Consider the following 27,651-nt stretch of genomic DNA (forward strand, 5'->3'; position numbering starts at 1 on the left):
ACTACTCTAACTCGAACACACTTAAGTGCAAAATTTCCTCCATGATTAATGTCACTCTAATTGCAATCTCATTTACAAAACCTTCACCAAATCTTAATTTTGATTTCCATTAATTAAAGGAATCATTATTTTTATTTTGATAATAAACAATCTTATTTGTAAAACCATTTTCATTATGATATTTTTTGAATGTTTGCAAGTCGTTTAGAGAAGTCCATCCATATTGAAGAGTGATAGAGACTAGATGATACCTTAGTTCCCATTTGTAAAGTTTAAATTATATTTTCAAATCAAACACGTCGCAGAGACTTCGCTACATGGGAGTATTAGTAAATGTAATCAAACAAGACAAGGTGTGGCAATGCGTTTCAAGAGTGGCCCCGCTTCCCTTGATTCTTCTCACTTAATGTCGGCAGCTAGACTTCTGTCATTTCCAACAGCCATTCATTCGAATATGCCAAAAGTCCACCTGACCGTAAAGATTTCGAAAAACCAAAAAACTTGGATATCACCCAACAAGACAAAAACTTGACTTGAATGGGGAAGAAAATAATTAAAAAGCTGGCTCCACTTATGGTGAACTGAAATTCACAATAATTTATATAGACGTACAGCTTCACTTGAGTATACAAAGAGATTTGCCAAGCACAGGGAGTTCAAATTCTGCATAGCTGTTTAGTTTCTCAAACTGTATACCTGTTTAGTGATCATCTTCGGAGGGAAGATTTTACAAAGAAATTACTAAGTTGCAGGTCCATAGATCGGTCTGGCCTCAAGAAGTTATAAAAATCTTTCATTCATTAAATCCTCTCCGTTATTCTCAAGAATTCAAAGATGGAAGAATACATTCCTCCCTCAACTAAAATCCCATCCCAAAGCGATAAGGAGTACCACGTATTTCTGAGTTTCAGGGGAAAAGACGTGAGAAGTACTCTGGTTGATCGTCTCTTCGAAGCTCTCACGGCTGCAGGTCTCGATGTGTTTTTGGACAGCCACAAATTGAAAAAGGGGGAAATGATTGGGTTGAGCTTGGAAAGAGCGATCGGGAGCAGCGCCATATGCATTCCCATATTTTCAAGAGGATATGCAGACTCTGCATGGTGTCTCAAGGAGGCCACCACAATGGTCAACAATAAGGGGTTGATAATCCCACTATTTTATGACGTGGATCCAACTCAGGTCAGATATCCTCAAGGGAACTCCAGTCCTTACAAGCAAGCATTTCAGAAACACTATAGCCATTCAAATGAAGATATTGTGTGGTGGAAGTATTGTCTTCGACAGATCTGTCCATGTCTACTGCAACTTTATGAGCATTCAGTTCGATACCAAAGAGAAGAGATCAATGGATGGAAGGACGCCCTTGAAAAGATCTGTTCTCGGTCGGGATGGTCTTTGGATTCTACTGGAGGGTAAGGGACGACGTTCTCTGCTTGTTTTACTTTCTGTACTAGTAAAGTATGCGAGCTTCCATTTAACCTAGCAGATATATAGATATATTAGTTGAATTTATAGAGGTAAATGTCTATAAATATTTGTCAGCAATTTATCAAATTGACGGCACAGACCAAATCATCAGCACTGACAATTTCTGTACATGTTCAATGCATGCCAGCCGCAGTTTCTACCCTTCAGTCCAACTACCTATCATCAATCCTCTTTTGAACTCCGTGCTACAGTATAGATATCATTTATTATGTATTTTCCTATAAATACAATAGACTGGGCCTATTATCAGCACAGCCCATATATGGGTTTCTCTTCAGCTTTGTTCATTTTAGTTTTTAATTTGGTATCAGAACTTCCGTGTTTTTAACTTGGTATCAGAGCTTTAGTATTTTAACTATATTAACATCAAAATATGTTAAATAATATAATGGAGGATATAAAATATAATTTAATAATATATTAGAAGATATAAAATATAATTTAAAATTGTATCTAAAATTTAATCAAATTTCAGAATAATCACCATATCTAGCGAATTCCTTGGAGATTTGCATTCTGCTGCGAGGTGAATGACAGTTCCAGTCTGCAGTGTGGACATTTGCTTTGCACAATAAACATTGAAGGTGAGGTCCGCTTGACTTAGGTTTCAGATGAGGCGGGGGTTGTGGGGCTTCTGTTTCTGAATTTGGCGCCTGTAAATTGCTTTGATCCTGGTTTTTGGTTCAGAATTTGGTTGCTGGGCTCTTATGGCTACGAGCAGGGTCTCCAAGAGTCTCATTCTTGCTGGAGCCTCTGGTTGTGATGGATCTTCTCCTAGGGTGAGTTTTCAGGAGGAGCCATTTTATGTTAGCGAGTGCTTAAAGTTAAATAAAGTTAATGGCTGCCTTCCGCGTAGTCAATATTGGCTTGTGCTGGTTATCCCTCCGGAAGTAGTAATGGAAGATGTGGACTATTTGGCCTCACATGCATTGATATGCAAGTTTCTTGGTATCCGGATTTCCCTGTTGGCTCTAGAACCCTGGATTCGTCGTTCGTGGCAGGTGGAAGGTGATATGGATATTATGTTGGCTGGTAATAGCTACTTTTTGGTGGCTTTCTCTTGCATGTCAGATTGGAACCAGGTCGGTGAGGGAGGCCCATATTTTTATGACTGTGTGGGTCTTTTTGTCAAACCTTGGCATATGAGGTTCAATTCTACTGAGGATCTTCCTTCAAGGGTTCCTGTTTGGGTCCGCCTGCCGCGACTTCCTTTGGAGTTTTGGCGCGAGGATATCATTCGACAGATTGCTGCTATGCTTGTGAAGCCAACTGCAATAGCACATCAATCACTGGATAAAAAGGTTATTTCTTATGCCTATATTTGTGTTGAAATTGATTTAAATAATCCTTTGCCAAATTATTTGGAAATTTGCCTAAGCTCTTCTTCTTGGATTCAACAACTAGACCATGAATCTATTCCCTTCCGTTGCCACATTTGTAATGCGTATGTCATTTACAGTGCCAATGCCCTCCAGCCTCTAAAGGCAATGGTACCCCTAGCAGGTTCTCTGGCCCAAGGATGGCCAATGATGGTAAGGGGAATGGTCAAACTATTAATACTGGAAAAGGGAATGCTCAGACTGATAGTACTGGTAAAGGGAAAACTCAAATGAACACTTCCAAGTTAGGGGCAAGGGCCATCCAATACTACCGGTCCTGATAAGGATGGATTTATCCTGGCTCGAAACTATGCTAAAGGGTAGGGTCAGAAGCGATCTCATCTAGATTGGCAAGTGGACTCAGGGTTCAATCGTTTTGAGGTGCTTGACAACATGGTCATAGAAGAAGGCATTCTTGCAGAGGCTTAGTGTGGGGCTATTGGCTCAAAGGGGAGGTGTTATATTCTTAGTGGCAATTAGGATGTTGTAGTTCAACAGAAGCCGGAGACCTCTATTGGCCCTGAGTCTAGTGCCCTTGTGGTTTCTCTTGCTCCACAGGAAAAGGATATTCTTTTGGCAGATTTGGTTAAAGATGTGTTTGCCTTTGGTAAAGGAAAGGGATCTTCTCTTGCTTTGGGCTTGATGCAAAGACCATTTAAAAAAGTTTCTTTTGCCCCTCAAGAGTTGGGCAAAAGCAGGATTAGGAAAAAATTAAACTTACAGGAGATTTACTGGTAGAGTCTGGGGTTGAAAGGACCATGGATGAACATTTTCCCCACTCTACTCAATGATTATTCTCTCGTGGAATGTGAGGGGGTTGAATAGCATCCTCAGACAAAAAAGTTATTCACGAGTTGGTGGTTGATCATTCTCTAGATATTCTTTGTATCCAGGAGACCAAGCTTTCAATGGACTCCATGTTTAGATGTGCTCCTAAGATTTGGTTTCTGGGGCAATGTCAGTGTATTGGTGCTTTGGGGAGCTCTGGTGGTCTTGCCATTTGTTGGGATCTTAGGAAAGTTACACCACTTTACTGGGCCTCTTGTCTCTCTGCTCTCTCAATGGTGGTATCCTCTAGAAACTGGAGAGATGATTCTTGTTACTAATGTGTATGCCCCTATTGATCTCCCTGGCAAAGCTCAAGCCTTGCGCACATATTAGGCCTGTCAGAAGCTGTCACCCTTTCTTGCCTTGGATCATGGCTGGAGATTTCAACCCTGTACTCAGTCTGGAGAACATGGGTGGGTTGGCTCGCTTGGGTTCTTCTGAGCTTCTTTGTGAAAATATAGATCTTTTACATTTCTCTGATGTCAAACCTCTTAACGAGCTCTTTACTTGGAATAATCGAAGGGTTGGAAATGATGCCATCTTAGAAAGCTTGGAGAGGTTCCTAGTTTCTTGCTTTTGGAATTGTGGCTCTCTTTCTCTCTCTTTTGAATTTCTTGATTGGAGATGTTCTGACCACTGGCCTATCAAGCTCACGGCTAGTTATGTTGTTGCCCCCAAGAAGCCTCCTTTTGAGTTCTAGCTGATGTGGCTTTGAGACTCTTCTCTCCATGATTTAATGGCTCATTGGTGGAGATAGGGTGGCCTTGCCTATGGTACTACTATGTTCTCCTTCTCTAAAAAACTACAGTATGTTAAAAGGAAGTTGAAGCATTGGAACAAGAATTGTTTTGGTAATCTCCACATTATGAAGAAGAGGCCTCAGGATCATTTTGATGTTATTACCAGGCAGATTCGAGATTTGGGTTTCTCCAAAGCTCTTAGCGTAGCGGAATCCCAAGCTTCTAGTGATTTAGTTGAGTGGGATCTCAGAGAAGAAATTTATTGGAAACAGAAGGCTCGAGTTGATTGGCTTCAGAAAGGGGACAAGAACACCGCATTTTTTCATAAATTTGTGTGGGCTCGACGTAACAGGAGTTACATTTCTTCTCTTGTTACTTCCGATGGGACGCATCTAACCTCCTCTCAAGCTGTGTCCAGGGAAGCTATTCAGTTTTACTCTGCTCTCTTTTCAGATGACTTGCCTCTAGTGGAGATTGAGGAGAATAAAATCTTGTCCTGTATTCCTTTTGTTGTGACCAGGGAGATGAATGACTCTCTTATGAGGCCAATTTGTATGTCTGACTTGGAGGGGGTGGTCTTTAGCATGCATAAAGGCAAAGCTCTGGGGCCTGATGGCCTCCCTATTGAATTTTTTTAGGAATTTTGGGATATTATCAATCATGACCTTTTGGATGTCGTTCAAAAGTCCTATTCCAACAAAGATATGCTTCGGGCCTTGAATGCTACTTTCTTAGTCCTTATTCTGAAGAAGGAAGAGGCTAATCAGCTGGACTTCTTTAGGCCCATTGCTCTTTGTAATGTGGGCTATAAAATCATTACTAAGCTCCTAGCAGAGAGGTTTAAAGTTTGGCTTCCCATGGTTATCTCTGAGGAACAAGGGGGTTTTGTGGCGGGAAAACAAATTTTGGATGGGGTGGTTATTGCTTCCGAAGCCATTCACTCTATGTGTTCTTCCAAAGAACGTGCCATGTTCATCAAGCTTGATATGGCTAAGGCTTATGATAGAGTCAACTGAGGTTTCTTGTAGAAAGTTCTTCCGGCTTTTGGCTTGAGTCAAGAATGGGTTAGATGGGTTTTGAGTTGTGGTACTACTCCTTCCTTCTCGGTCTTTCTTAATGGTGAACCATTACAGCTTTTTGGGGCATCTAGGGGTCTTCGCCAGGGAGACCCCCTCTCTCCTTATTTGTTTATCATTATGGTAGAGGGACTTGGTAGACTTATCAAGTCTCATGTGTCCCAAAATCTGATACAAGGATGGCAATGGGGAAATGGTCTGCCCACTCTTTCTCACCTCCAGTTTGTTGATGATACGGCCCTTGCAGGGAGAGCTTGGATTTGGGAAGCTGAAGCCTTTCGGCTCACCTTGGATACTTATTTGGCTACCTCTGGGCATAAAATTAACAACCATAAGTCCTCTATTTTTTTCTTCAAAACTCCTAAGCCTATCCAGTGGAGGATAGCTAATATCTTGAGATTTCAGATTGAGTCTCTCCCTCTAACTTACTTGGGGGTCCTTATTGTGGTGGGAAGATAGCCTAGGCTTTTCTCGTAGAGATTTCTTGACAAGCTTCGACAAAAAGTCAATCAAGGACTTATAGGTGGCTCTCTATTGCTGGCAGGGTGACTCTCCTGCAATCTGTGATTTAGGCCCTTTCCATATACAGAAGCATGGTTCAGGTTGCCCCGGCGTATTTTCTTAAGGAATTTGATGCTCTCTCTCGCCAATTTCTTTGGAGTGATAATTTGCAAAATACCAAATGGAGCCTCATCAATTGGGATACCATTTGCAGGCCAAAAAAGGAAGGAGGCCTCGGCCTTCATTCTGCTATCTTGTACAGTCAAGCTCTTGCTACCAAGTTCAATTGGTGCTGGTGTTCCAAATAGTCTTAGCTTTGGGCTCGTATCCTATTACACAAGTATTTACCTGGTGTTGAACCTTCAGATATTTCCAGGTTTTCTCTTGAGGGAAGAGGCTCTATGGTGTGGAATACCTTCAAGATTGGTGCTCACCTAGTAAAGAGGAGCCTTTTTTGGATCTGTAAGAGAGGCACTGAGGCTCTATTTTGGAGTGATTCCTGGAATGGGCATCCTCCTCGCTTGTCCTCTCATCTGCACTTGCAGCCTCTTTGTGATTTTTTCCTTTTTGTTGGATGGAATAAGGTGGCTCATTATAAGAAGGCTTATAACCTGGGCCTTGCTATTGGTTACAGATGGAAGACCTCTTCTGATTGGTTGCTTGGTGGCTTTCTGGGGGATCAGTTGGAACTTTCTCAGATATTGGCTTCTAGGGAGTGCAACTCTCTACAGGGACCTGATGTTTTGGCTTGGGGAGGTGCTTCTTTTGGCAAGTATTTTGTTTCTTTAGGGTACCTTGTGTTGACTAGGCAACTTTTTGGCGAGGTGGAGGTCTCTTAATGGAAGAAAGTTTGGAATAACTTTTCTTGGCCTAAGTGTAATTTTTTCCTCTGGATCTTGGTTTACAATCGTTGTCTTACTTGGGAGAATCTTTGCAAGAGAGGCTTTCAGGGGCCTTCCATCTGTGTTTGATGCCGCAGTAGTGAAGAGACTATTTCTCACCTTTTTTTCCAATGCCCCTTTGTCAAACAGATTTGGCACTTCTAGTGGAGTGTATGGGAATGCACGTGCTGGCATGTCTCTTCCTTGTCTGAGTTCTAGGACCGTCTGGGCCATCCCCCTTCCAAGACCTCTTTTCTTCAGGTTGTTGGATTATTGGCTCTTCCCTTATTTTATGTCATGTTTGGTTTGAGAGAAATAGGAGGATCTTTCATGATGTGTAGTTTGAGATCAGACACCTGTGGGGGAAAATTGCTAATTCTCTTCATGAAACACTCCTGGCTAAATGTGACATTGGTGGAGGTTTGGATCCTAGGGATGCTGGTATTTACTCACGCCTTTCATTTCTTCTTTAGGGCGACACTCCCTCATTCCCCCACAGATGCTTTGGGAATAGAGCTAGGCAGCACTCTCAGCATGTTAATCGTGAGGGGCATTGGTCTCCTCTCGAGGCTAGAGTTTTTAAAATCAACACTAATGGTTCTTCCTTGGGAAATCCTAGACCGGCTGGTATTGGGAGAGTCGGGCAAGACAACTCTGGTGATATTCAGTTTTTGTTTTCTATATACAAGGGTTACCATACAAATAACCTCATGGAAGCCCTTGCTATCTTGGTTGCAGTGGAATAGTGTTGTCAACATAGTTGGAGAAGAATTATCTGTGATATTGACTCACAGTTGGTTGTGAATTTATTGAATAGACAGAACCCTGTGGATGTGGAGTGGCAGTTGGCTTTGGTTATTCAGCAGATCACTTAGTTATGCAATTCTCTGGATTCTGTGTCTTATATGCATATCCCTCATGAGTGAAACGGTGTGGCTGATTGTTTGGCTAAATGGGCCTCTGAGCATGTGCCGGATTGGAACATTATTGATCGTAGGATGCTTCCCCTTGATTTATCTCGGATGCTGAATTAACTTGTGGACCAAGATAAATCTTTGTAGTTTTATTTGGTATTCAATAAAATTTTTACCCCTCTTTTAGTTAAAAAATCATATTTCAAGTTTAATAGCAAGCCTCCAGCTAGGTTTTTTTTTCAGTTAGCAGTGATTTCATAATTTTTTGAGGAGTATTTTGGGGAGCTGATAATCCCATGCAAGGTTGTTGTATTTAAACAACTATTTTAATGTTAATTTTTTATATAAAATTGTAAAGGAAAGTTGGTGATTAAAAAAAATAAACATAAAAAAGAGAGATAAATTTAAGCAGCCATTGCCTTTTGAAGCTCTTTTTTCTTTCTAATTTTTATTAGTGACTTCATCAAAATAGGAAAAGGTCCAGTATTATCATTGTGCCACAGTAGTATAATATAACATACAATTAATTCTAATTACATTATTAACCATTGTCCTAATACTGACTGACTTTAACCTTAATACTATCTTGAATTGTAAATTATATCTAGACTTACAGATGTGTAATGCTTTTAGAGGTAACTATAGTGATTAAGGCTGACTGGACAAACTGTGTCACACTAAGCATTTACATAATCGCCTGTTGGAATGATTAAAGGAAGATTTTCCGAGAGAGTGGACAAGTATTAGAGCTGTAAAATCTGAGTGAAATGATAAAGCGACAACAGGCAAATATAATTAGAGGCAACTATCTGTGGGTCCAAATGTGAAAAAAGTTTATCCTATTTAATGTTAATTGGATGTATGCACATTTGAAATAATTGAAAGCAAATCCATAATGTTCAAACGAATGTAAGCAAATTGTTTGATCTGTTGGATGATGTGATTCAAATTGTTTGATCTGTTGGATGATGTGATTATGTACCAGAACTTTGAAATACAATAAAGAAATCAAAGATAATGTAGCTTGCAATATGTGTCGTTTTGAAGTATATACATTAACCAATTCCTAACAAAAACTTCAATTTCTTGAATACTATCCAGGCAAAGAATTTCTTTAACTTTGAGACCATTCTTGTAAATCTTTTGTGGACACAAAATTTATGTTGTCCCACTATGCCGGTGTTAGTTATCCTCAATGCCCACCTTCAACAGATATAGAGAAAAACATGTTAGAAAATGACAAAAAAAACTTAACAAACTATAGACTTTCATTTCATATTTGTTAAGAGTTGTGAAGAATTTGCTGGGGAGATGAGAGGAGACGTTATAGCTATCAAGCCCACCTCACTTCCTATTTCTGATTAGCTAGTTGACTTTGATGATAGTTTTCAGTGTAGTTTACCTTTAGAAAGTTGACATATAGCTAGTTAAATTTGACGATATTATTCAGTGTGGTTTACCTTTGGAAAGTTGACATATGGGCATGTTTGAGATAGTTGAAACAACATTATTTCCAAAGCTTTTCTAGATTGTTAATGTGCTGAGTAGTAGCATGGTATGCCCCAAGTTATTGCTGTTGTGAAGGAACCTACACATACTGTAAACAAATTTTAGAAACTTGTTATATGGAGACTTGTAATGAGGGCATTTGATGTGGGGTCGCCGAAAATAGTAATTTGGTTGATAACACGCATTGAAGTATGTAACAACATTGAAGATAAATAGAAGTACGTATAAAATGATTCAATTAGAGAGGAATGTCCAAGTGACTTGTGAAATAACTACAAGAAATAATACTCTGAACCTGTGCAAATGTGAAAAAGATTGTGGCCGGCAGCTGAGAGTTCCTTCAATTTTACAAGGAGTATGGCATGTGTGAAAGGTTTGGCTAGTTGCCAGCCTCTACATGCAAGCAAGTGTTAAACATAAGTAAAATTCATTGAAACTGGCAAGTCATAGAAAACTTGGCAGCAAAACAATTAGTGAAATAGAAAAATATGAATCTGATTCAACAACCAAAATAACAGCAACTTTATTAAACCCGATATGAGCCATAAATTAAATAGTGCAAAGATGAGGAATGCAAACCGAATGTAAAAAACAAAGGAAATTTGTTTACAATGTCACAACCAACTTCTGATTCATAGACCACTTGCGATAAACTAGGTCATACCTTTTCAAAAAACAAAATGGAGATTCAACAGTAAACAGCAGAATTTCATCTACTCATTTTAAGGTAAACAAAACGGAGTTGTCTGATATTGTGCTAATCACTAATGCAGATAAATCCCCTAGTCTTTCATCTTGTCTAATTTTCAAATTTCTCACACTATGGTGTCCCATAGTCTGCCTTCACACATTGAAAGAAGACAATAGATTAACATTACACAAACATCTTTGAGAGATTATTATTCTCTCTACATAAGCAAGCTGTAACCAGTAGTCCCAAGGAAAATAAACCCAGCTGTTAACAGAAGAAAACTTCTGAGGGAGAAACTCAGTTGTTTTTTTGGGATAAAAAAAGGGGCCGAAGTTGAGATTTTATATTGTAATAAAAATTAAAATAAGCTACAGAATGTTCTTTGGATCAAGGCTGAAAGTGGCAATCTAAAACTAGAAAACCATCCTGAAAAAACAAAATGGAGCACTATACTGCTTCCAACAACAGCTAAAAAGAAACTATCCATCAAATATTGCTACTGTTTATAATGATATTTCAGAAACATGAAGACGAAATAGGACCAAGATTGTGAAAAACAGAGGACTCAAAATATGACCTTATCTCATAACAGCAATAAATCTACTGGAGAAGATGGACCAGCTTCCTCTTTATCTGTTGAAGGAGCTCCTGGTGCTTCCTGATCACCTTCATCTCTTAAAAAAACGTAGTCCCTTTGACATGCATCTGTTACATTGTTCTGTGTTTCTAAAATCAGATCGATTGATAATATCACCTCCTACATATTCTCTATCCATCTTCAAATCAGTAAATAATGTTTATCACTTCCTACATATGCTTTTTCCATCGTCAAATCAGTAAATAATATTTAAGACTAATATGGATCAGTTCAGCATCAGAGAATTGAGCATCAGACTAGATTTTACTGAAATAGATTGCCTATTGGAAGCCCTCTAAATTGAATTATCCATCTGTTTGTTGATGCATGTATTTCTAAATAATGTGCAGCCAGAGAAATACCATATGGGTTGCGATTTTTTAAAGTTAACATCTCCTTAATGTATAAACCTACAAATTTCTGTCCTCCAGAAAACCTTGGCACAATTATCATTCTGCAGAACATTTTCGACAAAGTTCTCCATACTGTTTTGAGGTTTTCACACCATCTCCCCAAAAACTTTGGGGAACCCCCCTTTTTCAAGTAGACCTTGGCAATTTTTTCGGGTTTTGTAAGTTTTTGTTTGTCTTAGTGAATTTTTGGAGTTGTCCAGAGGTTTCGAATTGGTAATTTTACACCTTGGACGTCTTGGTCTCTAGGAGGGATTCGGTTTATTTTCACCTGGTGCTAAACTTGATTTTCTGAAACGTGTAATTTTGTCCTTAGGCCAAACATAATTCAACAACAACATTTTTTCAATTGTTAAATAATATCTAATAAGACAAATTTGCAAATTTTGGACTTGGATGGATTTTTGAAAATTTGATATAATTGTATAAATTTGAGCATTGTCAAAATGAATCTGTGGACTTAGTTGTTTTGGAAATCTAAACAAAAACTTTGATGGTGAAAATAAATTTTTTGATGGCGAAATTGATTTTTTAATGAAATTGAATTGCCAAATAAGGATTTATTTTAATTGCAAATTGAAATTGTATAGCAAAAAATTGAAATTGGATTGAAGTGCAAAATTTGATTAAGTTGATATTAAGTTGCCTAGAGGGGGATTTCAAAATATTAAAAGGAAGTGAAATTGAAATTAAAATCAAATTTTTGGGCTGAGTGTTTATAATTTGGAAATTTAATTTGGCCCCTTTTCTGCGTTAAATTCAATGTATTTTAAGGCCTAAGAGGTGTGAAATTCAAGGTAAATTATTGGGTCTACAATGGGGAAGGTTTAAAGCTATATTAGAGGCATACATGACTTTTTCTTTAAATTTCAATTTTAGGGCTTATGGTAATTTGGATTTGGCTAATTTAAACCCCTTATTTAATTTTATTTCCCCCCAATACAGGTAGACCCTATTCAAGGAGGCAAAAGTTTGGTATAAGAAGAGGCTCCTCCTCTTCATTTCTCATTCCAACTTCTTCCATTCTGTGGAGCAGTGAATTTGTTTGGAAGGGGAGCATGGTTGATTGTGAGGTCTGATTTTCTGATTTTTGGCAGCAATTCTCCTCCTTGTGGGCAGTGACTTTCTTCATTTGAGGGGCGTTTTTTTTGTGGAGAGCAGATTTCTTTTCTGCCTTAGGCGAATTTGTTTGGAGGCCCAAATTTACAGTGGAAGGTCTGATTTAGAGGGGCAATTTTCTGCCCTAGCTAGGCGAATTTTGGAGGCAGCAATTCAGATTTTTAGAGGGCAATTTTCTGCCCTAGTTGGCCAAAATTTGCAATATGGCAGAGTTTTAAAGTGCAGACCTGAATTTGCAGCAGAGGTGCAATTTTGAGAGCAGAATTTTGGAGGTTGGCGATTTTTTCTTGGGGGGATTGCAATTTCTTCCTAGGGCAATGATTTTTGTTTTGCCCTAGTTGAGTGATTTTGAAGGTCTGAAATTGGTTAAGGGCAACAAGGTTCTCTTGAAAGTCCAATTTTTGTAGAGCTGGGCAAATTTCACAAGGGGGTAGAATATACATGAGATTTGATTTTGCATATTAGAGAATTTTCAAGAGAGACAACGTTGGTGAATTCTGATTTTCGCTAGAGATTCATTATTTGCAAGGAGGACTGCATTTTCTGAGATTAGATCTGAACTCGAAGAGGCTTGATCGTTGGTCGAATGTAGATTTAAGGTAAGATTCTCATTCATTTTTAGAAGTGAAGATTGGTTTTAAAGGCGGATTTTATTCCTTGTTCTTTCTTGGTTCATTTCTCTTATCTTCTTCTTGCACTATTCATCCACCATTTCATCATCTCCATTGATACGCTGAAGTTGGGAGATGTAATTGTAAATTTCATGATAGGACACTTGGAGAGGCAGAAATAAGCTGGACCACCCTAGGATTGAAGTTGGGAGATATAAGTGTAATCCATCCTAAGTTAACGAAGAGGCATAAATAAGTGGTAGTCCCACCCCTAAGCTGGAGAGGCGATTATAAGTGTAGAGACAGGACATTTGGAGAGGCAAAAATAAGCTAGATTCCATCGATAGAAAGAAGTTTGGAGATTGATAAGTTTAGTCCATATCATTTAGAACAAAGAGGGAGAAAGAAGTGTTTAGGATGGTGGATGTTAGTACAAGCAAGAACCCAAAGGGAACGAATACCAAAAAAGACAAGGAAGACATGATACATAAGACCACCTTCTTCTCGAAAGTGAGGCGTATAAGTGATACCAATATCGACACGATGAACATTGTATAGTTGAAGGATAGATTGAAGGAAGGACAATCCCCCATGGCGAAGAAGATCTACAAGAGCGGATTTGTGCACGTGTCGGCTTTCCCTCCTACCTTGCCTTGTCTGGAATTGGGAATGGAGTGTGCATCCCAATTTGATATTGTGACCAAGTCCATCGTTTTTTGATGAAGGGAAAAGAGTGTTGGCTAACGTCAGTGGACAAGTGGTCGAAGAAGTATTCAATATTCCCTAGCATAAAGGCATGATAGTGGTAATGATGGATCAAACAACCAAGTTCTTTCAGGATAATCAGGACGCCTGCTTCATTCATCTAAAGCATAGAAGGGAGTTACCAGGCCGTCAAAGCTCACTCAGTCAGATTTCAAGTTGGAGTATGGCAACCCTTCTTAGTCGGATCATGGGCATGGCTTAAGGTATGCAATTTGAGGATTGGATGTACTGTGTCATTGATGAAATTGAAAGTGGAAAGAGATTATTTGATTGGGCTAGAATTATAAGTGAAAATTTAGAATTGCAACTTAGGACAATGCAAAATAAAAAACAATTCTATATGGGGTCCTACCTCTTTTATTTGATTTAGAGGCGGTGAAAATTGAAAAGTGAATCTCAAGGAAGAGTGAATTTCAAGGAAGAGCAAATTTGGAGGAAGTGATTTGAAAATATTTGAGGCTAGGCAAGGTTTGACTATTCATGCAAACCAAATTTGAATAGGAAGGTTAAGGAAGGTAAGGATACTGAAGGAGGCAAGCGAGACGAAAGGTTGAAAGAGTTCAAGTTCGATTTCAAGGTGGTGACCAAGAGCAAGACTCTCAAATTGCAAGAAGGTTCACGTCTGGGCAAGCCACCGAGGCCAAGGCAAGGTTACCCCAAGTGCATGGAGACCTCACCCTTTCAAGGTCAGGACATCAGGTACAAGCAAGTTCAAATGGTAATGAGAAAGTTTCTAAGGATATGCTCAAGCATCCAAGGCTTCACCTCATCTCAAAGATTAAATAAATTTATAAGATAAGGTTGATGAGGTGGCAATTTCCTGTGCATGCAATCAAATCATGCCAAGTGTTCTATGTTCTCATTGGCTGACAAATTATTGTAATTTTCTCATTGGCCCACAAAGTTGGTGCCCTCATGTAATTGGTGGAATGATGGTAACCCTAATTAATCTTGGCCCTTGATTTTGCCTCTTAATCTTGGTCACTCATAATTTTTTTGAGCCTCTATATAAGGTCATCTTGTTCTCATTTGTAAAGGAGAGTTATGTTGGAGAAATGTTGCCAAAATACTATCAAAATTGTTCTTTATTCATTGTTGTGGCTTGCATGGTGGATATACATTATCATTTTGGCGTATTTGCATGTTTCTTCTCATCTCTCAAATTAAAGTAGGATTTCATTTCATGTTGTTAGAGAAGAGGTAAATGGCTAGTTGTATGATGATGTTAGTGAATGTTTGATAGGGATCTATATACTAGGCCACTAGCATCCTAGCGGCTTGTTAGGAAGCCTTGTGTGGTAATCCAGTCCGATCACTCCCAAGTTCTACTTGCATTTCATCTTTCCGCTTGTAGTTCAAGTTGGTTTGGAAGATAAGTGTTAGTGTGAAAATCCTAAGAGCATCCCTTAGAATCATTGCACCAATGGAGGTAGCGCCGCTAGCAAGTTTTTATTTGGTTGGATCCTTGTCCATTTGCTAATTTCTTCATTCATAGGAGTAGTAGTAGAGCAGTAAGCAATTAGTGGTAGGAGTAGTTGAAAGTGAAAGTGATCAAGGAGAAAAGGAACAAGTCAAGCAAAGTGAAGTACCACCAAGTTATCTTCGAATGAATAACATAAGTCTGCCTATGTGATTAACCAACAAATCACATTAATATAACCGAGTTAGTATCGACAAGTGTAAGGATACCTAGAGTTTTCTCATGTTCTTCATGAGTATTTACTTTTCAAGAGAGGGTTGAGTGTTTGATATTCCATATCAAGTATTCAATTGCTATATGTTATGCGGTGGTATAAAACTGACATCAACACATACATGTTGGATAACCACATTTTTTTTGTAAGAGACTTCTTTGGAATTCATGTACCTTACATCCCACGAAAACTCTATTCAGTTTGGGCTCCCTATCAAAACAAATTCACAGAAATCCAAATACCATTAAAAATGGCACAATTGTGAAGGAGATTGATGTAAAATTTTGCTATATTAATAAATTTTTATATAGCTTCAGCCTATTACCAATAAAAAAAATGACACAATCCAATATAAATTTGGGCATTACAGAAAATTTAGGTCGTCTTCATAAAAGTTAATTCCAAACTATGTAGCAATTCAGAATTTTAATTTTTTCCTATGCCCTCTTCCATTTGTATTATTGTTCATACTAAATCTATCATACAAAAATATATGGATTTCTCAAATACAAAATAGAACATATGTATAATCCACCATGTCAGTCTCATAATAGAAAATTCTACATGCATAAAATTACCATTACCTTATTTTTGGAATTGCTGTGTTATACAAAAAACATGAATTACAAAGAAACTGTTATCATAAAAAAATAGTGAATACATAGCAAAATAAATTCTAATACCAACTTTTCAAAACTATTTGCTATTACCTTGTCATAAAATTAAAAGAAAATACACCCTGGAATTCAATTACTAGAAAAGTAAAATAATTAGCAAAAAAAAAACCTGAAAAGCTAAGGCTGGGGTCCCATGGGCACCCGCTTGCTTAAAAATAGAGTGGGTGTCGTTGAGCTTTTTTAGGAACATTTAAAGAGGAGCGGTCCCATGGGCATTACATATAAATCTGTTTAAAAAAATTAGCTCCTAAATTGAAGGAAATATTAAAAATATGAATTGTTGTTTTTAGAATTTTTGGCAGCCTGGTTTCGATTTGGAGGGAAATGAAAGACCCCCCCCCCTTTTGCATCCACTCAACTAAAAAGTAGTGGCTCCTAGTTAATAGGAAAAGATTCCAAATTAAGCTTTAGCCCCCCCAAAATATTATCATGGGACCTATAGCTCCTTAAATATAGAGCCCAAGCCCCCCCCATGGGACCCTAGGGTAAGCACTTGCATGCCTTGAAAACATCCAGTTAGCTTGATTGAGAGATTTCGATAATGAAGATGAGGTTGAAAACAAGGTAGGTGTTTAAGCCAATCATCAATTTCTGCCTAGAATCATCCCAGAAATCAAGGAGCCCAGAATCTTTAATGATCCATAAAATATGGAAAGTCACTGTAAACTCAAATTTTTTATTTTTCCAATTTTATCTTTCAATTCATTGGTAAAAAATCAATGCCAATAAGAAATTTGTCACACATTTTAGCAGCAAAATAGTATAATAAATAAATAATTCACAAAATTTCTTTCTGTATAAATTGTAAAATAAATTAACTAGAACTATTTTATCACAGTTTTTATTTTTAAAAAATCTTATGAAAGCTACAGTGATATAAGTTATAATAGTGATAGATATTCAAAAAACAATGCACATTGAGTATGATTCAAAATGTTGCTGGCACACAATCTTATCAGAAGCTTGAATATAGTATCAGGGATTGTGGAAATCTATTATCACTAATTGACATAAAAGAAGGCTACAACATGGATCCAAGGCCTTAGCACGTGTTGTGCAAGATTTTAGGCTTTATTTTGAATTAAAATGGGTCTATTAAAATTAGCAAGATTTATAGAAATTAAAATTGTGAAATAATTGCTCAAGATTATGTTTATTCCCACAACACTAATATGGATAGTTTTTGTGAGATCAGGTGAACAATAAAATTGAATCAACCACCTCTATGAGGCCCATCCTTAGTCCGAATGCAAGATGTATGTGGATTTTGGTAGCATACTTATTCTTCGCATTTTAATAGTTAGCATATCAGAATAGCATAATCAGCTTTAATGGCAACAATGTTTTTAAATTGATAATTGGGGATTAACCATTAGACTCTTATTGGTTAACCATATATATGGATGAATCAAATCCATAAGATGAAGCTGCTGCCGGATATTGATTAAAAATAGCAGCGCCTAACCCCATGTCCCCATGCGGCTGCTTAACACTATTTTTTGCTTAAAAATAAGCATAAAAGTGTCTCCATGAAATATTTAATTTGGCACAAAAGGATAATTCGGGATCTCTTCCTATTTTCATGATGCAGCTACTGTTTAACTATTGAAAATAAGTTGTTGGAAAAAGAGGGGCTGAAGTTAAGCAGCAACTGCATATGAAAGAAGATCCAAGTTGTGATGTCCCCAGAGTGGGCCCCTAACGGAAGGTGACGTAGGTCTGTCCGTGTGGTTTGTCGCTACCACGTGTCCGGGGTCCTCGCTAGCGAGGCTATCCTGGGGTTGCCCCCTTAACGCGGGGAGGTGCCGTTTACTAACAGTCCGGGCTTTTGGTGTAACGGTTACTAACTTGGTATCAGAGCTGGAGGTCTCGAGGTCGAGACCCGCGGAGCGTGGTGGGCTGTGATGTCCCCGGAGTGGGCCCCTAACGGAAGGTGACGTAGGTCTGTCTGTGCGGTTTGTCGCTACCACGTGTCCGGGGTCCTCACTAGCGAGGCTATCCTGGGGTTGCCCCCTTAACGCGGGGAGGTGCCGTTTACTAACAGTCCAGGCTTTTGGTGCAACGGTTACTAACTTGCTTTTTTCGGATTGCTTTTTCGGCCTTTTTTTCCGAACTGCTTTTTCAGCTTGCTTTTTCGAATTGCTTTTTCGGCCTGCTTTTTCGAACTCAAATATTTTTTCTCAATGTAGCACAAATAGAAGACTGAAGTATCTTCCTCCCAGTTGCAATAATTCAAGTGACCGTTACACCAAAAGCCCGAACTGTTAGTAAACGGCACCTCCCCGCGTTAAGGGGGCAACCCCAGGATAGCCTTGCTAGCGAGGACCCCGGACACGTGGTAGCAACAAACCGCACGGACAGACCTACGTCACCTTCCGTTAGGGGCCCACTCTGGGGACATCACAGCCCACCACGCTCCGCGGGTCTTGACCTCGAGACCTCCGGCTCTGATACCAAGTTAGTAACTGCTGCACCAAAAGCCCAGATTGTTAGTAAACGACACCTCCCTGCGTTAAGGGGGGCAACCCCAGGATAGCCTCGCTAGCGAGGACCCCGGACATGTGGTAGCGACAAACCGCACGGACAGACCTGCGTCACCTTCTGTTAGGGGCCCACTCTGGGGACATCACACAAGTGTCTCCACGATTTTTATTCCCTCCAATTTTATATTCCTTCCAATCTTCTCCCTCCAAAATCATATCTAAAATTGATAAGCAAAAAAATAAACAGCAAAAGCAAGCAGAATCAGTAATTTTATGGGGACACCTGCTCCATAAAATATTCTTTAAAATGTGGAACAGCGGCTGCTAGCCAAATTAAGCTTAGCAGCTGCATGGGGACCTTCCCCAATTCTTAAAAAATGGCGAATAATGCACTTCTCGCTAAAAACTCGTGCCCACCAAAAACTAGTCAAATGTTTTCAGAATAAAAAGCGTTGCAATTTGATCTTTTTCAGTCACTGTTTTTGGCTTCTAACCAACACGAGCTAGCCATGAAATGTTCCCGCTATCCTACAGCGAGGGTACGATTTTGAAAGAGTAATTTCGCTCATGGGTTGTAAGTATGTGCCGGAGATAGATAAAGAAGCCATACCTCAACTCTTTCTCTAAGCTATGCCTTTTGTCACAAGATAAAAGTAATTATTTGAAGGATACCTGTGCAGACAGAGAAGTAAATAGAATATTTTTTAATGCCATAGTTGTTTTTCTGATCATGAAAAGGGTAAAATTCAAGAATAAATCATAAACGGACAATTTAAATGCACACAAAAATGATGCGGGGATTGGAGCTGGAGATTCTATACGTCTATGGGGCAATCACCTCTTCAAATAGCAGGGCCAATAACTATATCCTGGGTTCTAGCCACTGATAAATCCAGGAAACCAAACTGAGAATTATTAGGGTCCTGTGATTTATGCTTGTGGATACTGCTAAAAGAACTTCAACCCAGAAAAAAATTTGTTTGAAACAGATATCTGAGGAAGAAATTCTTACAGAAGCATGAAATCATCTCACAAAACAATTATTTTTTACCTCAAGGAAAGTTTATGGATGCTAGCTAAGTCCAGGTAGGATTTTCATTTTACGCAAGAGTATTTTTTGAAACACAACACCTACTGCATGGCACAGTTAAAGAGAAGAGGTTTCTGCCTTTCTGGAGACCTGATATTCATTAATAAGTATTTAATGTTTCATAAATATGGTGTATGGCCCTCACTGGCATTTGTACCTTTCAATGTTGTTTTTATAAATTTTTTCAAGGAAAATGTATTTTTTTTCATTGCTTTCTCTTTCTCAGCCAATAAAATTTTCAAACTTTAGGAAATATAAACAGAGGTAAAAAATCTCTAAATCTGATTTGTCCATTTAAAATTAAATTGCATCTTATGATTCCATTAATGCAAAAACTATATTTTAATATTTCAATTTTCTTTAATAGGAGGAAACTGAGGGTAAAAATTAGTGCTTCTGCAATTTTTATTGATGAGTCTTCAGGACATTAATTTGCATTGTGATATTGCTATCAAGATTCAACTATGTACTTTTTTAATCAAATTCATTGACCCATGTTTCAAGAATAGTGGCTCACACTAACTCTTCTTTGATAATAATGAAGGGAACACTTAACACTGATCTCTTAAAACATGGGTCAATGAGTTTAACTAAAAAAATACACATTTGCATCTTAAGGACGGGCTATCCTCCCCAAAAATTTCAGTGTGAATCCGTGTTGATTTCAATAGTAAATAAAAGAAAACAACACAAAATCTGTAAAAAAATCACTGCATTTTGGCAAATCTGAAGAAAAAAAAATGAAAATTTTGACTTTCCCATGCATTTTGTCAGGAGGGTAGCCCCACTGAACCTTAATAGCAATATCACAATTATACTTGCTGTGTAAAATATCTCCTATTTACAAATAGATTTACATTTTTGAACTGATATTTGCAGCTCTGAAACTCAACTAGTAAAGATGGTGGTGAATGACATTATTAAGACTTTCGACAGAGTGCCGTTGGAAATTGCCAAACACCCAGTCGGACTGGAAAGCGTGACCGAAAATATCATTCAGAAATTTATACTCAATTCAGAAGGAGGTGTGGTTAAAGCTGGATTATGGGGTATTGGTGGTATTGGCAAGACCACACTTGCTAAGGCCCTATACAACCAGGTTTGTGCTCATTTTGATGCTTCTTCCTTTGTATTTAATATCCGCACCACTGCTGCAGATTCCATGGGCCTGAGAAAATTGCAGAAAAAAATTCTTAAAGATTTATGCAAGTATGGTGGAGAAATGCATAGTGTTGATGAGGGCAAATCTTTGTTCAGAGATCGTTTGAGAGGAAAACGCGTGCTGCTCATTTTAGATGATGTGGATGCAATGGAACAATTAAATGCTTTGGTTGGGAAGTGGCTGGCCCCTGGTAGCAGAGTTGTTATTACTTCTAGAAACAAACACATTCTCCATGTTGCAGGGGTTTTACCTGAATATATCCACGAGATGACTGGGTTGCAGATAAATGAAAGTCTTCAGTTATTTAGTTGGCACGCTTTTCTGAAAGCATCTCCAAGTAGCACTCATGAGAACATGTCCAAAAAAATGGCAGAAGCTTGCAAGGGCCATCCTCTTTCACTGGAAGTGATGGGAGCCTTTTTGTATGATAAGCAGAATGATCCTGGTTGTTGGATGGAAGCCTTTCACAATGTCACTCTTCACCCAGACATTCACAAAACACTCTACATCAGTTATAGTGCTCTTAGTGATGAGGAAAAAGACATATTTCTGGACATCGCTTGCTTCTTCATTGGAGAACACAAAAAATGTCCCATTGTTTTTTGGGAGTCTTTGTACAGGATGGTACACACAGCTATAACTAATCTTACCCTGAAGCTACTGATAAAGATTGACGATGAAGGTGTATTTCACATGCATGACCACTTGCGAGATATGGGACGAACCATTGTTGGAAAGGAAAAACAAGGTACTCGCCTATGGGAAAGAACTCATTTAAGCAATGTACCCAACAACATCAATTGCTCTCGCCTTCGATTCAGTGGAGGTAACTGGCAAATGCTTAAAACGGTGTGCAGACCTGGTCTTCAATTTCTTCACTTGAAAAATCTGTTCATTGACAGCATCACAAAAGACGGGCTTGCCATGCTTCCTTCAAGTCTGATATGGTTAAGATTGGAAAAATGTAGCTTTGCAAAACATGAGCCATTTCACTTTAACCCTGTCCGTAACCATTTGCAAATGAGGATAATGCAAGTAGACGGCAATATTTCCGACTTCTTCCAGTATTCACTTTCTGATATTATTGGCAACCTGTTGCAGCTGCATCATTTAGACTTAAGAGAGTGTACAAAGTTAACATTCCTTCCTGATATCATTGGAAACCTATCACAGTTGCAGCATTTAGGTTTGAGCGGATGTAAAAGTTTAAATAACCTCCCTCATACCATTGGCAACCTTTCACAGTTGCAACATATAGATTTGAATAGGTGTGAAAATTTAAATTGCCTCCCTGATACCATTGGCAACCTATCACAGCTACAACATTTAAACTTGTTCCATTGTGAATTTTTAAATAGGCTTCCAGGTACCATTGGCAATCTATCCCAACTGCAGCATTTAAACTTGAGTATGTGTACAGATTTAAATAATCTCCCTGATACCATTGGCAACCTATCACAGCTGCAGCATTTAGAGTTGAGAAACTGTGAAAATTTAAGTAGCCTCCCTGATACCATTGGCAGTCTGTCACAGTTGCAGTATTTAGAGTTGAAAAGGTGCACAAAATTAAATAACCTCCCTGGTACCATTGGCAACCTATCACAGCTGCAACATTTAGACTTGAGTATGTGCAAAACATTTAATAACCTCCCTGATACCTTTGGCAACCTATCACAACTCCAGCATTTAGACTTGAGTGGGTGTAAAAAATTAAATAACCTTCCTAATAGCATTGGCAACCTATCAGAACTGCAGTGTTTAGAGTTGAACATGTGTGAAAATTTAAATAGCCTTCCTGGTACCATTGGCAACCTATCACAGCTGCGACTTTTGGACTTGAGAAACTGTGAGAATTTAAATAACCTCCCTGATGCCATTGGCAACCTATCACAGCTAAAACATTTAGAGTTGAAAAACTGTGAAGATTTAAATGACCTTCCTAATAGCATTGGCAGTCTATCACAGCTGCAGCATTTGGAGTTGAGTTGGTGTACAAAATTAAATAACCTCCCCAATACCATTAGCAATCTATCACAGCTGCAGTATTTAGGCTTGAGTGGGTGTAAGAAATTAAATAACCTCCCCAATACCATTGACAACTTATTACAGCTACAGCATTTAGAACTGAGTGGGTGTAAAAAAATAAATAGGCTCCCTAATACCATTGGCAGCCTATCACAGCTGCAACATTTACAGTTGACCATGTGCGAGAATTTGAATAACCTCCCTAATACCATTGGCAACCTATCACAGCTGCAGCAGTTAAAGCTGAATAAATGTGAAAATTTAAGTAAGCTTCCTGATACCATTGGCCACCTACTACAGCTGCAACATTTAGAGTTGAGAAACTGTGAAAATTTAAGTAACCTCCCTGATACCATAGAAAATCTATCAGAGTTGCAACATTTAGATTTGAGTAGGTGTACAAAATTAATAAATCTCCCTGATAGCATAGGTAACCTATCACAGCTACAGCATTTAGACTTGAACTGGTGTACAAAATTGAATAACCTTCCTGCTACCATTGGCAACCTATCAAAGTTGCACAATTTAGACTTGAGCGGGTGTAAAAAATTGAACAACCTCCCAGATACCATTGGCAATCTATCACAGTTGCAAAATTTACAGTTGTGTTATTGTAAATTTTTTAATAACCTCGCCGATATCATTGGCAAGCTAACACAGTTGCAACATTTGGGTTTGAGTGGGCGTGAAAATTTTAATAGCCTGCCTGATACCATTGTCAACCGCTCACAGCTGCAAATAAAAAATGTTGCTGATGACATATCTGAAAAGGCCCACAGTGAATGAGAATGTCTTATTCTTCATGGCACTGGTGGGGAAGAGAGATTGAAGGTGAGGTAAATGTATAACAAGTACATGACTTAAGAGTAAAATCACTTTCTTATTCATAGTAGGAGAATTAATATACATTTTTTACTTTTCTGCATTTGATGCATTTGTGTTTGGTAATGTGTTTCCAGAGATAGGCTCAAGTTTGGAAGTTTGGAGATTGAGCCTCATCACTATTATGATGAACAATTGTAACCTCTCTTTTCCATTACCGAGAATCAAATCCAGTAGCAATAAAGCTCTAATAAAGTAATTCAATTTTCATTTGTTGTGAATAGATGGAAGCAGAAACTGCACAGAGATAGGCTTTTGGTTGCCTGATTTTATTTTTAAAAAATATGTTGTCGTAGGGTTTCATAATGTTTCCTACCCATTTTTTCTCATCAAGATCATTGATTGCATGAAATAGTTTGTGCAGAATCTTGAGGTAAGTCGCTTGCCACAGCTTCATTAAGTTTTATTTTTTGGAATCTGTATGCCGCTGGACCATCTTTTTGTTGTGTTTTATTCTATTTTAAAACAATTTTGTTGCTACCTGTTAAATGAAGGCATCAGTCCTGTGGTTATGAGTGCAGGAGATAATTTTATAAAGAGGGTACTGGATTGGAGATAGTAGAGATTTCAATATGAAAAAGATGGGATTCTTTGTCATTTCATGGGCTAAATTTCTACCAAGATTGGTACTGAAACAAGGATTTGTTTTTGAGCCCTTTTGCTTGGATAGTCCAAATTTTCATTGAAATGCGAGAGCGGGAGGTATTTCTGAAGTGAATGCTAAATTTGATTGTTTGAGATACCTTGATGTTCATAAAGCAGTTTTTAAACATAAGGGTTTTAGTTTTGCACTCTAAATTGCTACTGAGACTAATTACCCAGTTGATAATTATGTTCACAGCAAGCATGCTAAACCTCATAAGAGTGAATATTTAGTTGCATGAAGATGCAGAGCCATCAGGGCCCTTCATTATTTGTACAGCTTTGGCCAATCCTGATATCAAGACAGTTTTTGTACATCATACATGTGCATCACATAATGGAGCTCGAGTGCCAACTCCTTCAATTAACACTCTTTGTTGGGGCACTCCCCAAAGAGCAATGAATCAATTGGTACAGAAATTTCACTCATTTAACTTTTGCATTCAGCAATGATTTTTTAAATTTTGATTTAATAGTTTTTCATAATTGGTGCTAACAAGGAAAGCTCTTATTGATTTTCTTTCAGCCCTTTCAACACAGTGCTCCTCCTCCTACTTCTTCGGGGTGGATAGCAAATCTAATTCCTTCTGCACCATATCCTGCACCGCTTATGCCAACTCCAGACACAGGTGAATTTAATTGATAATAAATCTGGGACACAGCTGCTTGAAGCACTAGTTGTGTTTTGAATCAAAATAAGCATTTCACAAGCTTAATGGTGTGGGACATGACCATTTTTGTCTATGAAGTGCTTCAGATAACATGCCCATTTTAGGTCTCTGAAGGCATGAAAGTTTATCTATCTTCAATGTGCTATTTCAGTTTATAGAATTCTGTCTTCAACTATTGCTGTAGTTGACTATCAGTATGCTGATTCTGAACATCTTAGGAGGCACATTCAAACTAGATAATCTGATGAGGTGTGCGTATCGTATCCATTGCAAGCTTTCTCTGCACTATCAAGCTTGCTGGGAGATATACAAAAAATAATTTTCATATTTTCTAAATATTGAAACTCAGCATAAGTGTTTTCTTACAAAGTGAACTATCCGAACCCTCATTCCATGTACTCACAAGATGATCTTCCAAAAAGTCGGTGGCAAAAATTCTTAATCGGGGTTCAAATGCCACGAGTATGAATTTCCATCCTCAGTGGCACACAGTTCTATTAGGTAAATTCCACCTTAAATAAAGTTGAATCTTTCTTTCAATTTGGAATATATAACTTTGGTTTTGTAAGTATAGAGACTCTTAATCCATCATGGAAATTTCAATTTAGCTGGAATATGAAATATTCTATTTACGAATTTCTCCATAATTTTTTGCGATTAAGTTTAATTGATTGCAATTCTTTGTGTTTTTAGGATAATTATTGAAAGCATGTACTTCTAAGTATAGACATCAAATTTGAATTTACATAAAATGCATCTTATCAAACATTCATGAAGATTGGGAAATCCGGCCTTGAAGGATGTCTGTGAGTACAGCACATTTGTAATAAACAGTAATAATTACCAGTTACAACTGAGGCAATACCAACCTGTAATAATTTCCAGAAAAGCTTAAGGATGCTGCAGAACAGTATACTCCTGCTGCTTCCTGCACAGAATGAGAAGCTGCTATTTGTGATGAAGAATTGAGCTTGAACTCGCAGTTTAAACCTTTCTGGTCTCTGGTGTTTTGTTTCAGAATATGCAGCCGCTGTAACTGTTGGAAATATCTCTGAACTGTGGTTGTAGATTGAAATGAAATGTTTAAATTCTGTGCAGGCTGGCTATGAGTACTTTGGATTTTGTCCAAGCCTTAGCTTCTCAAGGTTGTCGTCCACGGAGTCGAGTCTTTTCAAAGAGAAAAATTTAAAAAAACTTTAATGAATGATTTCTTCTCCCATCGAATTCTCCTTATACAATATTTTTTCCTGAAAAGCTGTGGTTTTTCCCTTAAATACGTTTCTGTCCGTCCTCGAGATTGTTGGTCCTCTAGCAATCGCAAATAAGGATATTTTTAAATCTCTTCACCTTCCCATGTTGCATCCTCAATCGATAAGTCCTTCCATTTTATTAGATACTCAGACCATCTTGTTCCTCAACTTCCTTCCTCTCCAATCAGCGATACCGTTGGGCACTAATACCAACTTCCCTTCTTTGTTCAAAGGTGGTAGCTCAGGAGATGCAACTGTATGCTGACCCTAACCTTTCTTCCAACAAAAAACATGGAAAACCTTATGGATCTGACTTCCCTCGAAAGACTCTAATTCATATGCAACCTCACAAATCTTTTTAAGGATTTTGTGAGGCCCATAAAATCATGACTTCAGTTTTTCCACACCACTACTCTTACAATGAAGACCGACTGTATGGTTGTAGACACAAGAAAACCAAGTCTCCAACTTGAAATGTTCTCTATTCAATACTTGCTCGGGTACATTTTCTGTTCATGTTGGGTTTGTTGGATGTTATCTTTCAGCACCTTGAGAATATCCTTGTAATTTTGAATTGCCTCCTTTGCCCGAGGAACCTTACTATCATCAAAGGCCAAGTCTATGAACGACAAGGCATCGTCCCGGTACAAATCCCTATATAGAGACATGTCAATTGACATGTGATGGTGGTAATGGAACAATACTCACCTAAATGTAGCCATCTTTCCCAAGCATGCTATTGCCTTGAAACATAGTTTCTAAGGTGGCCTTAGACCCATTTGTTGATAATTTCTATTTGCCCATTTGTTTGAGGATGGTTCTGGTGGTGGTAGTTAATTTGGTGTTGGTAGTTAATTTTGTGACTATGTTGTCAGGAAAACTCCCTCAACACATGCTGATGAATCTAATGTCCCGATCATTAACAATGGTCTTAAGTAGACCATGCAACCTCTAAACCTCTCTGGAAAAAAATCTGCCACCTAAGGTGCTCAAAAATTTGTAGCAAGGGTGAAGAAATGGGAATATTTTGTCAATGTGTCTACAACTACAAAGATGCAATCTCGCCCTTGAACTCGAGAAAGACCTATGATTAAATCCATCGATATCCCTTCCCATTTCCTCTTAGGTATTGGAAGTGGTTGTAGCAGGCTTATACAAAATTTTTATCTAAAAAGTTGTGATTTTTCCCTCAAATCTGTCTGGCTCATGTGAATTAGGTGTAACACCTCGCCAGGGGATCCAAAATAATTAAACTAAAGTTTTACTAAGTTTGTCAAACAATTTTTTTTTGAAACAAGAAAGATAAAACATACACATCAAACACATAGTAGCAGAAGCAATAACATACAATCAACTAAAAGCATACATAACATGTTACATTCTTTAAGGATCCCATGATGTTGAATCACATTTAAATTTTAATTTAATACTAAGTCTAACAAATACCACATCCATATGAAAGAATAATTATAACGTCCAAAGTCCATAATATACATTTATTCTGAATGCCACATGGCAAATAAATT

At 38.1% G+C, this 27,651-nt stretch overlaps 1 protein-coding gene and 1 long non-coding RNA gene across 14 annotated transcripts; one reads left to right on the forward strand and one right to left on the reverse strand.

Annotated features, from left to right (window-relative positions):
* Window positions 1-553: 553 nt before the first annotated feature.
* LOC149578804 (uncharacterized) lies at window positions 554-25,415 on the forward strand. Of its 13 annotated transcripts, none has more exons than XM_089831792.1 (8): window positions 554-1,412; window positions 20,373-23,516; window positions 23,640-23,699; window positions 23,859-23,935; window positions 24,084-24,264; window positions 24,404-24,615; window positions 24,731-24,833; window positions 25,094-25,415. In XM_089831792.1, exons 1-2 carry the CDS (start codon window positions 835-837, stop codon window positions 23,464-23,466), a joined length of 3,672 nt encoding a protein of 1,223 aa, XP_089687918.1. In that variant the 5' UTR covers window positions 554-834; the 3' UTR covers window positions 23,467-23,516; window positions 23,640-23,699; window positions 23,859-23,935; window positions 24,084-24,264; window positions 24,404-24,615; window positions 24,731-24,833; window positions 25,094-25,415. The 13 variants fall into 13 exon arrangements, with proteins under 13 accessions (XP_089687918.1, XP_089687876.1, XP_089687850.1 ...); XM_089831784.1 differs by having other exon boundaries at window positions 555-1,412; window positions 20,373-23,511; XM_089831750.1 differs by having other exon boundaries at window positions 23,640-23,757; window positions 24,731-25,415.
* Window positions 8,718-27,485, reverse strand: LOC149578805 (uncharacterized). Its single transcript, XR_016364841.1, has 5 exons — window positions 25,745-27,485; window positions 10,585-10,725; window positions 9,612-9,709; window positions 9,268-9,404; window positions 8,718-9,010 (listed from the first exon to the last, which is right to left on the reverse strand). It is a non-coding gene; the product is annotated as an uncharacterized LOC149578805 (long non-coding RNA).
* Between the last annotated feature and the right edge of the window lie 166 nt (window positions 27,486-27,651).

Source organism: Cupressus sempervirens, chromosome 1, assembly GCF_028749045.1.
Source record: "Cupressus sempervirens isolate cs-2001-9-10 chromosome 1, ASM2874904v1, whole genome shotgun sequence".
Taxonomy (NCBI): Eukaryota; Viridiplantae; Streptophyta; class Pinopsida; order Cupressales; family Cupressaceae; genus Cupressus; species Cupressus sempervirens.

Bases quoted from the DNA above. Each gene is read 5' to 3' on its own strand.
- LOC149578804 (XM_089831703.1), top strand. From the start codon at position 835: ATGGAAGAATACATTCCTCCCTCAACTAAAATCCCATCCCAAAGCGAT. The intron at 1,413-20,372 runs GTAAGGGACGAC...TGATATTTGCAG, and splicing joins TCTTTGGATTCTACTGGAGG to CTCTGAAACTCAACTAGTAA.